The sequence below is a fragment of the Rhamphochromis sp. 'chilingali' genome (assembly GCF_963969265.1).
Source record: "Rhamphochromis sp. 'chilingali' genome assembly, chromosome: 22".
Taxonomy (NCBI): Eukaryota; Metazoa; Chordata; class Actinopteri; order Cichliformes; family Cichlidae; genus Rhamphochromis; species Rhamphochromis sp. 'chilingali'.
The window spans coordinates 11,542,466-11,555,616 of NC_137950.1; the positions used below are offsets into that span (position 1 = coordinate 11,542,466).

Here is a 13,151-nt window from a genome sequence, read left to right on the forward strand (position 1 = left end):
GGCTAGCGGTCACCTCAAGCCCCGCCTTTCCATCGTACACCTCGAAGGAAGATGAGTAACCCGCAGCTGGGACTGCTAAATCATGGCAACATTTATGGAACGATTAGCCTTTCTTCAGAAAGTAAGTAATATCGACAGTCGTTATTTTAAAAAAAAAGAACACAGAGAAGCCGAAACGAACATGTTAAATGTCACGTAACGTTGACGTACTTATTTAAATCTATTAGCTTTTGCGAAACCATAGCTTTCTTTTAGCCTGCTAGCTAACATCCTTAAGAAACATCTTTTGGCTTTTTACTTTCTGTTTTTCACTGGACGTGTCAGGTTGTTTCGTTAAAACTTAATGCTGCACACTGGTTTAAGGGTCAGTTTGCGGTCAACCGAAGTGGTAAACCACAATTTCGTCTAACTATCCAAGGTGCCCACCCTGATGAAGGCTACAGCAGATGATGAAAACCCCTGTCCTGGCTACCTTTTCCAGGAGATTGGAAGTATCCTTTAGCTGCTTCTGCTGTTGACTGCAAAAAGTTCCTACTCCTGCTGGCCTCTTTTGCATCTTAGAGCTGTATAAGTAGGCTGTGGCCATGACTCTACATAATCACTGATGGGTACATACCTTGAGCATGGCTAGGATAGGATAGGTTAAAATTATATTTTTTGTGTGTGTGAAGAAAAGGTCTCACGTGGGTTATCAGTCAAATGTTTATACCAGCTAAACCATGGGAGTAGTAATATCTGTGTGATGAAGTGTTATATCCTTAATTCTAAGCACACTGTAGAAATCTCCCATGAGTCTTCAGGTTGTGGTCAGTGTTTGTTGGAATACCTCCTGGAGAGGCTACAAGTGGAGTCCTGTCATGTCAAACTGAAGGTGAGAGAATTGCTTTTGCTACTGTTTCTGTCTCTTTAAAGGACCTGTACATTGCTGATTGCAGTTTACGAGTAAGTGTGGGTTCTGTTCTTGCTTCTGGTGTATCAGGTGCTGAAGATTTTTGTCCACCTCTGTGGTCATGGGTCCAACCATTTCCTCACAGAACTCAGAAGGAACTCCACCTTCATCCAGCAAGCATCCGGTTAGATTTTTCTCATTTGTGCGTTCAACTTTCATTATTTTGCTGCTGCCATCGTTCATACATATTCACTTTGGGTAATTTTTATTTGATAAGTTTACAGCGGCCCTCCTGATCCCATCCATGGCACAGCATTATATGAGAAAGTGAGGAATACAGCACAGGTACGACATGGGTTGTTTTGTATTTTCATCTCAATATAGTTAGTTACACAGAAAGGGAAGGTGGCTTGAATAAGAACTTTTATTCTTTGCCGTTCATCCATTTACAGGAAGTGGCCCGCTTACTTTTCACAGATGTCATTCCCTCCAAAAACAGTATCACTTCAACTAACCTTGCCCCCCCTACAATGGGTAAGTGCTAACACACATTGATTATGACCATAAACGGCACTCATCTTTCAAAGATGGGCAGGCGGGCGGGTGACGTGGACACCAAAGTTTGTGAAAGTGATAACTCAAAAATGAATTAGAAAGTATAATTTTCCTGATGAAAGATATAAGCTTTAAAGACTTAAAGACCCAAATATATGTACTACGTCCTGTATGCCAAACTATTGTACATCACTTTGCTATCAGGTTTGACTTTAGCGCCATGTAATAAACAAGTAATAGAAGAGAATGGGTATCTGTAGATGGGATGAAAGAAGTAGTCATTAAATTGCATTGTGTGTACAATAGTTAATTTGTTTCATTCTCTTTAGGTATGGGATCGGCCACTTCCCACAGATCAGGAATGCAGGGTTTTGGATACAGTCCAAGAAAGCAGGGGACAGGTGAGGGAAGCCGAGCTGCACAGTACATACAAATCAAACTTACTGTGTGTGTAAATTTCTGGACCTGTGCCTTGCAGCAGGCAGCGACTCACTTCTGGATAAGATTCAGAAAGCAGCTGAGGTGGTGGCGAGCGCTGTCCTTCCCCCTACTGAGCATCAGGGGATCCGTCTCCATGACAACCATTACCGGGCCGTGGTGGCGCCTTCTGCACCCATAGAGGTGGCCGTGCCAGCGTGTGCCTATAATCTGCCTGCTTGTAGACCGAAAGGTCAGAAATGAAGCTGGCACAATTACGCATTTTATTGAGGCAAGATTGAGGAAAAAGTATCAACTGAAGCCTTAGTAGCGAACAGATGTTTATAAATTAAGGTTTTCCTCATGTGTCTTCACTTCACCAGTGACTAAGTGGTGTCCGGGGCAGGTAGGAGGTGGCTGGGAAGAGACGGACAGTGGCAACAGCTCCTCTCACAACTCCTCTCAGGACATCGCTGCCAATAGCAGGGCGTCGGTGGGCAGCAAGTCAGCTGGCACAGGAAGCCAATCAGGGGCCAGCAGAGAGAGCAGTGGGGACCTATCAGATCGGTCAGTGTCAAAAAAGTTTAACCTTTTTAACACATCATGCCCTCGAGCCTTTTTTTTTTTTCTTTTTAATGCATTAGCTGAGAGCAAGTACTGGATTTTAAACAGACTTTACCCAATGCCTGTACAGTGACAGTGCATTTAATCTCCTGTTGTGTGACACACGAGAAAAGGAAACATCAGAAAATTGTTCATGTTTGAAGAGGGCTTGTAGTTTGTTAAACCAGCTGTTTTTATTCCAGTGCAGTCACATTTAGGAGCTTGTAGCATAATCTCCAAATGTTCTGTGTGCAGTTTGTACAATTTACTGTTTACTGGTCACCTAAGAATAAACCTTTTGCCAGGATTGTCAGTTTTTCTATGCAGTAAGCCATGTTCCTGAGCATTATAAGCCTGTGTTTTCTTTAAGTTTGTTACTTTCCTCTCATACTTTGTGTGGTTTCCAGGGTGGAGGCCTTGCAGCTAGGGGATTGTGGTCAGGAGATGGCACTCATCAATAAACTGACTGAAGGCTCCAAAGTTTTCCTTTCCAGAGAGGAGAGCCAACACTTCATCAAAGAGTCAGTGCACCAAAATCCCATTTAAAACACAACAGCCTGGGCTGGTTCTTTTCTACAAGCTGGTTTCTCATTTTTAATTAGTTTTTTAGTAAACTCCTGATTGTATTCAGTTGCCTTTTTTAATATTATTAATTGAGCTATTTTCATCTTATTATACATTTTTGTGCTCCTGCTTTTGTGTTATTTTTATTTAATTCAACTATTTTACTCTATTCTATTTTAAGCTTTTTTATTGGTTGTTTTGGTTTCTGTGATGCAGTAAATTGTTGGGACTTGTGGCACGATTTCAGTCTCTCTTTTTTTTTTTCTTTGTTTTTTTTTTTTTTTTTTAACTCTGTCAGGTGCTCCATTCTTAACTGTGAGGTTGTGGTGGAGTTGCTGTCTTGCAAGCTTCAAGATCCTTCCTACACCATTAAGATGGTAACAATGAGAAGACATCGAAAATCAGAATTCTTTGTTTCAACTTTACTCTGATTATAGTGTTGTTTGTCTACTCTTGCAGCGGGCGCTGTGTGCTGTCGCATCCCTGATGACCTCTGACCTCCTCTCTCTGGAACAAATGTTTGGAGCCACACAGCACAGACTTCGCCAGCTGAGCGAGGGCCCTCCAGGACCGGTGGCAAATAAAGCCACCAAGGTAAACGAAGCAGAGGGAGACTACTTTACTACTTAAGGACAAGTAGTAAACCCAATAATACTTATTTGTGCTTTTTTTTCTTTTTCTTTTTTTTTAATCTGCATATCTCCTCTGACTAGATCTTGCGACAGTTTGAGGCTTTGATGGGCGGATCTCTGCATGCTACCAGGCAGGATGCAGTGAACAGCCATCAGGCAACAGTGAATCAGCTTCACACCTCTAGCAGCAATTTACTGCCAACACACTTGTTTGACAGTTTCAAACTTCAACAGCCGGACACTTCATCTGCAGGTGTCACTCAACCACCAAAGCACCCATCTCCCCCTCCTAGTCAGGATCTGGCTCAGAGCCACGAATTAGCAGAAGATCAGGTCCAACCAGTAAGGACAGGCGAGGTGAGACTGCATGCTGAAGATTCCGAGACTGTTCAAGATAAAAGCACCCTTGCTTCATGTGAACCTCAGAGTAAGCCACACCCCCAGAGCAGACTGTCTCTGTTCAGTGGCATGGAGCTGGTGACCAAAGGAAAGCCGCTGTGTAACAGTGAAACATCACATGAAGAGGTGGAGGACAAAATAGGCGACAGGATAAAGGAGATGGACGCTGTGCATAAGTCCGATTGTTCAGTGAACTCATCTATCACCAGTAAAACCAGTGAGGATGTTCCCTCAGTTTGCAGTTCCTCTGCATCTAATTGCAGCCAGTCAGTATCAGCTTTCTCCTTTCTCAACTTTTGATTGCAGGCAACCGTTTAGAGCTGTTCTACTTTAAACCAATGATGTCATCATGCGTTGATCCTTTTGGAAACCTGTTTAATGTTCCAAACCAAGATCCAACCAGTTAAGTTGTAAGTGGATAGCAGATTCTAATTCAGTTTCTTTTCTTATCTGTGTGCCTCTTCAGAAACTGTTTTTAAACAGCAAATTGGGCCAAGAGTGAGATTTGGGACTCATAAATAGAGCCTGCAGATCATGTCCATCTATGGATGGTTTGTCTTCTTAAAGACAGGTCTTTGTCTGCTGCAGTGTATTTTAAAAGTATTTAATGACTGAAGTTGTCTTGGATAAGAGGTCTTTACTCTGCCTTACAAAGTTACAGGACAATAACTGCAGAAAACATGAAATGAGAGATCTTTGTAACATTTACTTTAGAAAACTTAAGCTGTTTTTCCACCTCCGTATCTTTAATCCAAGACTCTTGTGCAGCTTTGCATGACATTACAGTTCAAAATCACATTTATTTATGTCATACTGGGCCTCAGTGCAGCTCATCAGTTCATCCTCACCGTCAGAAACGAGCTGTCTTTTACTCTTCTGTGCTCATGGCCAGATCTGTGTACCTGAGGTGGTCTCATTAGGGGTATCTGCTCTCACTGATGTCATACAGAGACGGGTAGGAAAAAAATGTTTCGATCAATCTGAAGCCTGAGCTTTTAGTTTACAAGAATTACTTGAGCAAACACTGACCTCATTATTTGAAACTTCCATCTGTTTAAGCAAATAAAAAACATAATGGGTCCCCTTTCTACATAGTGCAAGGAAAGCACAGCCTTGACATGTGTTATGAGGGGGAAAAAGAACTAATGAATAAATACTTCTTTAAAAAAAAAAATCATGGTTTATGAAAAGGCTTATTCAATATCTGGAAGGCTGATCAAATAAAAGTCCAAACCAAAGTCTAAGCGAGGCTAGTCTTCAGCAGCACCAGTTTTAGTTCCTGCATCATTTGCAAACAAAAATGCTCCAACCTGCTACTTTTCCATTTTCCCTAAAAATGACACTTCTGTGAAATCATAATGTTTAAATAGTAAAATGACAGATGTAGGCCTAAATTTAAATCTAATAAAGTACGCAGTTACTGTGTTTTGGCTTTGCGGGGCACACTGGTGGTTGCTTTTTCTCAGGATTTCTTTTATGTAACAACTTCCACCTCTGCAGCACGGCCTGAACCTCTGAGGGGGAGAACCTCTGTTTGAAATTTGCACTACAGTCGCTTTTCTTATGAACTCAAATCAAAAGAGAGTTGTCTTCCATTATTTTTGGTACTAAGCTATTAAGTCATTGTAAATGTTCCAAGTGTAAATTTAGAAATTTATTTATTATGTCTGCTCTGTTGACTAAAATGAGACTTGTAGAGTGCATGATTTAAAAAAAAAAAACTTGGGGGAATTAATATTTTTGGGTTATTGTGTGTGCATAACTAATGTCTCGACTGTTTGATCATATGTAAGCAGTCATAAAGGATTTCTCATTTCAGCAAAGGTTTGCCTTCATTGTTTCAGTTACATATTTATTGCAGTGGAATGTAGTTCAAACTACACGCCTAAATCGTAATTCAGCGTAATTGTACTATAATGAACGCCACTGATGTGTTTCAGTTCAGTGAACACAAGCCAAGCTGTTCAACATGCAGGACAATAAAGCATGCTGTATTTTTGTCACAGCACTAACCACTACGCAGTCTTGATGTGATTTGTTTTGTTTTTTTTATCCGACATGTTTGCACACATCACTTTTGGCAACACTTTATTTCAAATGATTCAGGGAAATTACATATGAATCACTTTTACATTTCATTTTATTCCAAACACAGTGTACTGGTCATATTAAACCACCCATAAACAAGTATGGCTGACCGGCTTATGACACACAGATACACAATGTGGAAAATGTGGAACAAGTAAACACTGGGTTCTAAATTATTTTAAAGAGTCTGTTTTTGTTAGAAGCGCTGTGCCGAGCGGAGTGCTGCCTGACCTGCACTTTCCACAGTGCCTTCTTAAGGACCTATAATTAGCCAGGGTTTAATCTAAGGTTGGATTTCAGCCAAAAAGTCTATGAGGATCTCTGTTCCATCCTCTTAAACCCACTGACCAACCACACCTAGACATTTTAGATTCATTTAGCCAGTGACTGCAAAAAGTAGAATGCTCTAACTTTATAGCTTTGGTTAGAGAAAACAAAGCCTAAAATATTCTTTAATGGATTGTATTGATCGTGCTCCTTAGGAGTGAATCCATTGGCCTTCTCCATATGGGATCACAATAACTCCCACTTCTCTGATGGAAACAAGCGACCGACTGTCCCAGTCAAGAGTAAACAGAAAGACTTCCAGAGTAAAGTGCTTAGCTTTATTTAGTTCTGCAAGCACTTTGGATCATCATCATCATCACACTTTTCTTGTGATTAGCACCAATGAAAATGTCCACGCATCGACGCACGCATGTAAAGAGAAGGAGACCTCTTCATAAAGTGCACGGGGTGCATGCATACACACACACATACACACAAATCCACACGTACACATCGATACTGCACAGAAAACCACAGTGGCTGGGCCATGGAAAGGCGGATGTGCTTATGATCTTGACAAATGGTACATGTCGAGGTGGGGATGAGCCCAGGATCCATAAACCTCCCCAGTGGGGTTGCAGCTGTATGCTGTTTTCATAATATGTCGTGTGCGATGGTACGACAACTGAAAGTTATCATGCCACATACATTTCAATCAATAAAAAAGTTGTTATTAATAATAATAATGATAAGAACTTTGTAATACCATAATATTTTCAGAGACAGTGAAAATCTCATACTGTTGCAACCCTATTCCCTACACATCATCGCCTTACACCTGACCCCATGGTGTTATTGAGGCTTTCTGGGAGGCACCATCATGCCAGCAGTGTTGACACTGATGGGTGAGGGACAAAATGGTCAGGAGGCAAGGTCGGGCGAGGGCCGGAGGTCACGGTCATGTCGACCCTGGTCGTCCTCTGGTCTGCAGACTGCTGAAGTGCGCCTCCCTCAGGACTCTGTTGATGTAGTCATATGAGACACTTCTTCCGTCACCATGGAAACCGTGCGGCAAGGAGCTGGCAGAGACTTCGGGCTTTGGGCTGACGGGGTCCTGGGTCCTGCAGCTGTTTTGGCTGTGTATGCATGGTCTGGTGGTGGCCACTATTGCTCTCTCTGGACTGCTGATCCCATTGCTGCTGTCACTGCTGGAAGACTGCAAACACAGAACAGAGTTGGAGTCTGAACAGCAGCTTCACAGATGGATGCACAGCCTGTGAATAAAGACGGTCTAAGCTCTTTCTGACAGCGGCGCACTGTATGTGATCCCAAGACACGTGCTCTATCTGCAAAAATGCAGCAAGATTTACATTATAAGGTAAAAGACGTCAACTTTTATAGACAATCAGGAGCAAATCCACAATCTATGTATGTGTCTCACCTCTGAGTCCAAATCTGATACAAGCAACGAGGGACCCCCTCCTGACCTCTTGGCCTGAGGCCTCAGCTGTTGGTCTTCCTCGCTGTCGCAGCTATGGTGCCTTTTCCTGTACAAAACAGCGATGCAAGGAACAGAGAGATTGTGTGACAGAAATGATGCAGGGAGGGGGAGACAGATTGGGCGGAGGAAGCCAAGAGTATCAGAAAGAGAGTACATGACGAGGAACCAAAAATAGCAACACAGGCTGAAGCAGTTATATGAACAGGCATGTGGCACTGGTACTATGAGACCATACAGACTTACACAGCTTTACTGGGGTCTGTATGAAGCTATATTATATGACTAGAACTTGGATGCCTGAAAAATGTGACTTAGTCATAACATTGAATTACAATGACATAATAACTCAGTGTATTTTTCCATATGGTGATGATCCTATAATAAATAATTGTGAAATATTGTGAAAATGTATGTTCTCGTCTTTACCTGCTGTCAGTCAGCATTTCTCCAGTCTTATCGGATGCTTATTTTTGGCAAACAGAAAGGTTGACACTCCTTGTCAGCCGGGTTAAGATGTCTTATTTAAATGCTTTGGCAATGCTGCTCTCTCTCATCTCACTGGGAAGTCCAGGGTGTGTAAAACGAGCTATCTTCAGCCGGCTGAAGAAGCACCGGTAGCCACAGGAAAGCAAAAAATCTCCGCTCTGCCAGCGTCTCGGCGGGGCCACAAATTTAGCCGAACGAATAAAAGCTAACAAGCAAGTTGCTAGGTATTCTCGTTTACGCTGTGAAATCTCGAGGAGCCCCGGTCATGACAGCAAAGAAGCAAGCTAGCCCGCTAGCTGCTACCTGCTACCGTTTGAGTAGCCACTTATCTAGCTAACTTTAGCTGCACTAACCGAAAGTTCTTCCGCTTTCGTATGACGTCTACTTGCCAATAAGCGTGTTGAATTGTTCTCTTTAGTTTGCAACAGTCCGCTACGAGAAACCAGACCGGCAAGTTTACGATAAATCTGATTTTAATGTCTGCACTACAATACGTGATACTCCGAAGTCTTTTGGAAGACAATCGCGACTGCGAGCTTTCTTTTTTCTTTAACCCCGCCCCTCTGTTTACATGACGTAAATATAGCTTCCGGTGTGAACAAATAGAAGTGTCGGTTAAGGTATTTTCTCATTATTGTATCCTTCCCTATTGACCCATTTGCCTTATTTGTACTTTTAAGTGTTTTAAGTGTTTTTTTATTGTGTGTCGAACAAAAGTGCAAAAACGCGTTTGCTAACTGTTCTTTAGAAAATATCATATAGCATTAAGCTAGCTTGTGAGTTTATATTTACTGTAATGTAATGTAGCTGCTATTAATGTGTGATAATGGTTTTCTCTTCTTCCAGTCTCCGCTATTTAGCTGCTGACAGAACTGGACTGACCTGATATAATTAGCCTACAATTAGTGCATAAGTATTTAGCTTTTATATTGAAGGGGTTTGACAAAAGAGTTAGAATAACTGTTCAGGAAGTACAGCCATTTTACACACAGTACCTCCCTTCAGAGAATCCAAAGTAGTCGGACCGTAATTGTAATTGTTTTGGCCAGGTGCAGTCACTCCCTTTTAATTTTAGTTTAGCTTACTTTGATCTCTTGGTGGCTTAATGTTTATCACAAAACACTAGAGTGGATCAGTCCTCCTATCTAACTCTCGGCAAGAAAGCAAAAACATTTACAAATACATTTCTCAAAATGTCAAACTTTTCCTTGCCACATGCATCCAAAGAGAGCAAGACATCCATGTAAAAGGAGTAAAAAGAATCAATTTATGTGATGGGGGGATAAAAGATGGGAAAAAACATTGTCTTGTCTGCAGGGTAATTCAAGTTAATGCAATGCATTTCTCCTGCAGATGAAGGTGATCCAGTACACTCCAGAGAAACTCCATACAGCTTTGGTCTCCAATTCTCAGTATTTAACTAAGGTTTATAGTAAGTACACAAAAGAAGAAAAGCGCCTTCTGGAGGAAGGATTCCACGCTGGGCAGCCGGGTTCCCTTTTCCAACTCCTCACCGTGCACTCTGACTCTGACTGGATCCTCGCTCACCCCGAGGAGCCCAAAGACTTTGAGGCCTTTTACAGAAAGCCTTATCGCAAGACCCCAAATGAAAGCCAGAGTACTATTTATATTCAAACCATAGGTGTGCATATCTGCATATCATGTACTCAGAATCTCTATTTCTCTCAGTTCTAGCGGAGTATGTGTGGGGAGTTGTGAAATGTTTCTTACAGGATTCAGTAGCTTTCAGTTGATGCCCTTAGCAGTGGACATAGAGAGCATGAGAAGAAAAAATGAGAAAGAAAAAACTATAGTCAGTTAATTTTGGGCATTACAAATGGGTAAAGTATGTCTAGTGTGTGCAACAAAAGGGTGTGGTCTCCAAATTCAGCATGCCACTTGGTTGCTTAGGCTTAATTCTGCACTTTGTTTGTTGTAGGTTCTTTTGGAGAAGTTGCTGCCCAGACAGACCAGTATATGGAGTGGCTGCGAGATTACTGCCAAGCCTTCTTCTACGGGCTTTCTGTGAAGTTGCTTCCAGCAGTTGCAGTGTCTGAAACAAAGTGCTCTTTCAGGGTCAACAGTAACTCTTACAACCTTCAAATCCTTACTGGTAATGACTTAAAAATAAAAACAAAAAACGTACATTTAACATTTTTCCATATCAGTTAGTGACTTTGGACATTTTCCTTGCAGTGTCAATCTGGGTTGGTGCAATTTTCTTTGTCAGTACTGTTTTTCTCTTTAACTAAAGGCGATCTGCTACAATTTCTGAAGAAGAGGAAACCAAAAGATGCTTTTTGTATTGTTGGAATCACAATGATTGACCTCTACCCCAAAGATTCATGGAACTTTGTCTTTGGACAAGCTTCTCTGACAGAGGGTGAGGTTTCTAAAAGCAAAGCACTAGGTTATTCAAACACAAATCCGTCTTGATGCAATTTGTTCCATGAGCATTGGGGAGGAGATGCTTAGTTTTTTTGTGTGTGATGCAATGTGACTGAGTAGCCACTAGATAGTGCTAAAGTGAAATACATTAGAGGGGAGATAGCTTCCTGTTTCCTTTCCTCAAATTTTTCCTAAATGTGTACAGGAATGGGCATTTTCAGTTTTGCCAGATATGATGACAACTTCTATAAGAGAAGTTATGCTGGAAGGCTGAAGAAGCATCTTCAGCCAAGGCAGAAGGATTATTCTGTGTTTGACGGCTATTACACTCCACCGATCACTAGCTCTCTGCTGCTTCGATCCTGCAAGGTTACTAAGAAACATCTCAGTTTACTTAATGTATTTAGTTATTGTTGGTTTGCCAGTGGTCATGATCTGCCCACTTGTATCAACATGTCTTATCAAAGCACTTATTTCCATAGACCCTTGTAAACCTTCACTCTTGTGTCTGTTTTTAGTCTTCATTGTAACTTTAGTGTTTCTGCTCCAGACAATGACTCACGAGATCGGCCACATGTTTGGAATCTCACATTGCCAGTGGTTGAGCTGTGTCATGCAAGGCTCCAACCACCTCGATGAGTCTGATCGAAGGCCCTTGGACTTTTGTCCCATCTGCCTTCGCAAACTGCAGTTCGCAATCGGCTTCAATATAGCTGAAAGATACAAGGTAATGACACATTGATTGCTGAAGACAAGGAGATAATTACAATATTAATCCCTTTACTCTCTTTACTATTTGGTTATTGAATAAATACAGCACCAGCAAGACATTAATTGGAGTTTATCAGACCATTGTTATTTTAACAAAGATATAGTCTTTGTATACTCTGTGCTGGAATAGTGAGAGTTCATCTGAGTACTTATTTGATGTGGGGTCATGGGTTAAAAATATTGATTATTTCAGATTTCTAGCTAAATCTATGCGCTGCACTGTGTCCTCAGCCTACCTGACATGCTTGAGTTCACAGTGGGCCTTTAAATCAGACTGAATTTTGACCCCAATGCGCTGAGCAAGTAGATAGTAAAAAACATATTTCACACAGGCTGCTTCACAGTGCCGGCTTGATTTTTAACTTGGCGTTTTTTTTCTCGTACTTTATTTTGTTTTCCACGTTTTGTGGAAATGTCATCACACTGCACTTATTTGTTGTTTATGAAGCATCTGGTAACAGTCACTGTCAAAGCAAGAATGCAAGAATCTCCCACACAGTATTGAAAATGCATATAAAAATAAAAAATGGAAAGATACACAGAAATACATCAAATAAAAATCATAAAAAATAAATAATATTTATTTTTAATATTTATAATATTTTTATAATATTTATATTTTGAATAATATAAAATAATATAATAAACATCAGTTAACCTTTTTTTTTTTTTTTTTTTTACTGTTTATCAGGCCTTACTTCACTGGATGGACGAGGATCAGACTCAAACATCAGTGAAGGCATCAGCCAGTCATACCACACCTCACTTTACAAAACCCACCGAAGCCTTTAATGCATCCAAACTTTGGGTCTGCAGGTGTTTGGAAATACTGGAAAAGGATCAATAATAGTTCTTTTTTACTCTATTTGAGCACTTTATAAATTGCATTCATCCACTCAGTCATACAAGCACTTTTTACAATCCCAAAAATGTTTATTCTTCAGGTCTAACACTACTGGAGTAATAGAAAGCCGTACCTCCTCCGTCATTTGGTGTTTTGATGAAGGTACTTGAGAGTGCTTTCTTACACCCTCCATCCAATTTTTTTCTGTTCTTAACATTTGTGTTGCTGTTTGATTATCAAAGTAGATTTTATGTATCAAAAGTCTAAGTATTGGCTAGCCACTGTAAACAGTCTACTGAACTGTGCTGATTAAAGCCCAAAACCATATGTAATGGGCATCTTGCGTGGTTGAGTGGGTCATCTACTGATCAGAAGGTCAGTGGTTTATTTTTCAGCTCCTTCAATCTGAAAAATATTGCCCCCAGTGCAATGTGATGCTTAGAAAGCACTTAAAATCATAGACTAAAACACTAAACAACTCTATTTTACTTAATGACGTGATGGTAGCACTTTGGAAACCTGTGTTTGCACAATGTAAATTCAATTAAACATGTAGTATGTATATAAGATTTATCATATAATGTTAGCATTTATAGGTTTACAGGTTTTGGAAGACTAAGCCAGCAAATTTCTTTTCTGTCAGTGTATCTGTGCATTCTGGGATTAATTTGCATGTTTTCAAATAAATGTTGTGTTCAGTGAATGAACATGTTGTCAGTTTGTCTGCTGGGTTTTAGAGAATAAACC

General features: G+C 40.7%; 3 protein-coding genes across 6 annotated transcripts; 2 read left to right on the forward strand and 1 right to left on the reverse strand.

Moving 5' to 3' along the window:
- The first annotated feature begins 10 nt into the window (after positions 1 to 10).
- On the forward strand, positions 11 to 5,627 carry tepsin (TEPSIN adaptor related protein complex 4 accessory protein). 3 transcript variants are annotated; one of them, XM_080872501.1, is made up of 13 exons: positions 11 to 121; positions 419 to 491; positions 780 to 871; positions 980 to 1,073; positions 1,167 to 1,234; positions 1,342 to 1,423; positions 1,774 to 1,845; positions 1,923 to 2,114; positions 2,245 to 2,428; positions 2,872 to 2,985; positions 3,327 to 3,405; positions 3,488 to 3,622; positions 3,742 to 5,627. In XM_080872501.1, the coding sequence occupies exons 1-13, from the start codon at positions 83 to 85 to the stop codon at positions 4,357 to 4,359; spliced, it is 1,842 nt and encodes a 613-aa protein (XP_080728627.1). In that variant the 5' UTR covers positions 11 to 82; the 3' UTR covers positions 4,360 to 5,627. The 3 variants fall into 3 exon arrangements, with proteins under 3 accessions (XP_080728627.1, XP_080728628.1, XP_080728629.1); XM_080872502.1 differs by having other exon boundaries at positions 1,926 to 2,114; XM_080872503.1 differs by having other exon boundaries at positions 36 to 121; positions 364 to 491.
- Positions 5,628 to 6,687: 1,060 nt separating this feature from the next.
- On the reverse strand, positions 6,688 to 8,937 carry LOC308390470 (protein VCF1). The gene is made up of 3 exons (XM_080872520.1): positions 8,342 to 8,937; positions 7,856 to 7,961; positions 6,688 to 7,630 (listed from the first exon to the last, which is right to left on the reverse strand). The coding sequence occupies exons 1-3, from the start codon at positions 8,356 to 8,358 to the stop codon at positions 7,373 to 7,375; spliced, it is 381 nt and encodes a 126-aa protein (XP_080728646.1). The 5' UTR covers positions 8,359 to 8,937; the 3' UTR covers positions 6,688 to 7,372.
- On the forward strand, positions 8,890 to 13,145 carry amz2 (archaelysin family metallopeptidase 2). 2 transcript variants are annotated; one of them, XM_080872519.1, is made up of 7 exons: positions 8,890 to 9,021; positions 9,755 to 9,833; positions 10,341 to 10,514; positions 10,656 to 10,784; positions 10,995 to 11,158; positions 11,340 to 11,516; positions 12,252 to 13,145. In XM_080872519.1, exons 2-7 carry the CDS (start codon positions 9,755 to 9,757, stop codon positions 12,405 to 12,407), a joined length of 879 nt encoding a protein of 292 aa, XP_080728645.1. In that variant the 5' UTR covers positions 8,890 to 9,021; the 3' UTR covers positions 12,408 to 13,145. The 2 variants fall into 2 exon arrangements, with proteins under 2 accessions (XP_080728645.1, XP_080728644.1); XM_080872518.1 differs by having other exon boundaries at positions 9,755 to 10,043; positions 12,252 to 13,142.
- The last annotated feature ends 6 nt before the right edge of the window (positions 13,146 to 13,151 follow it).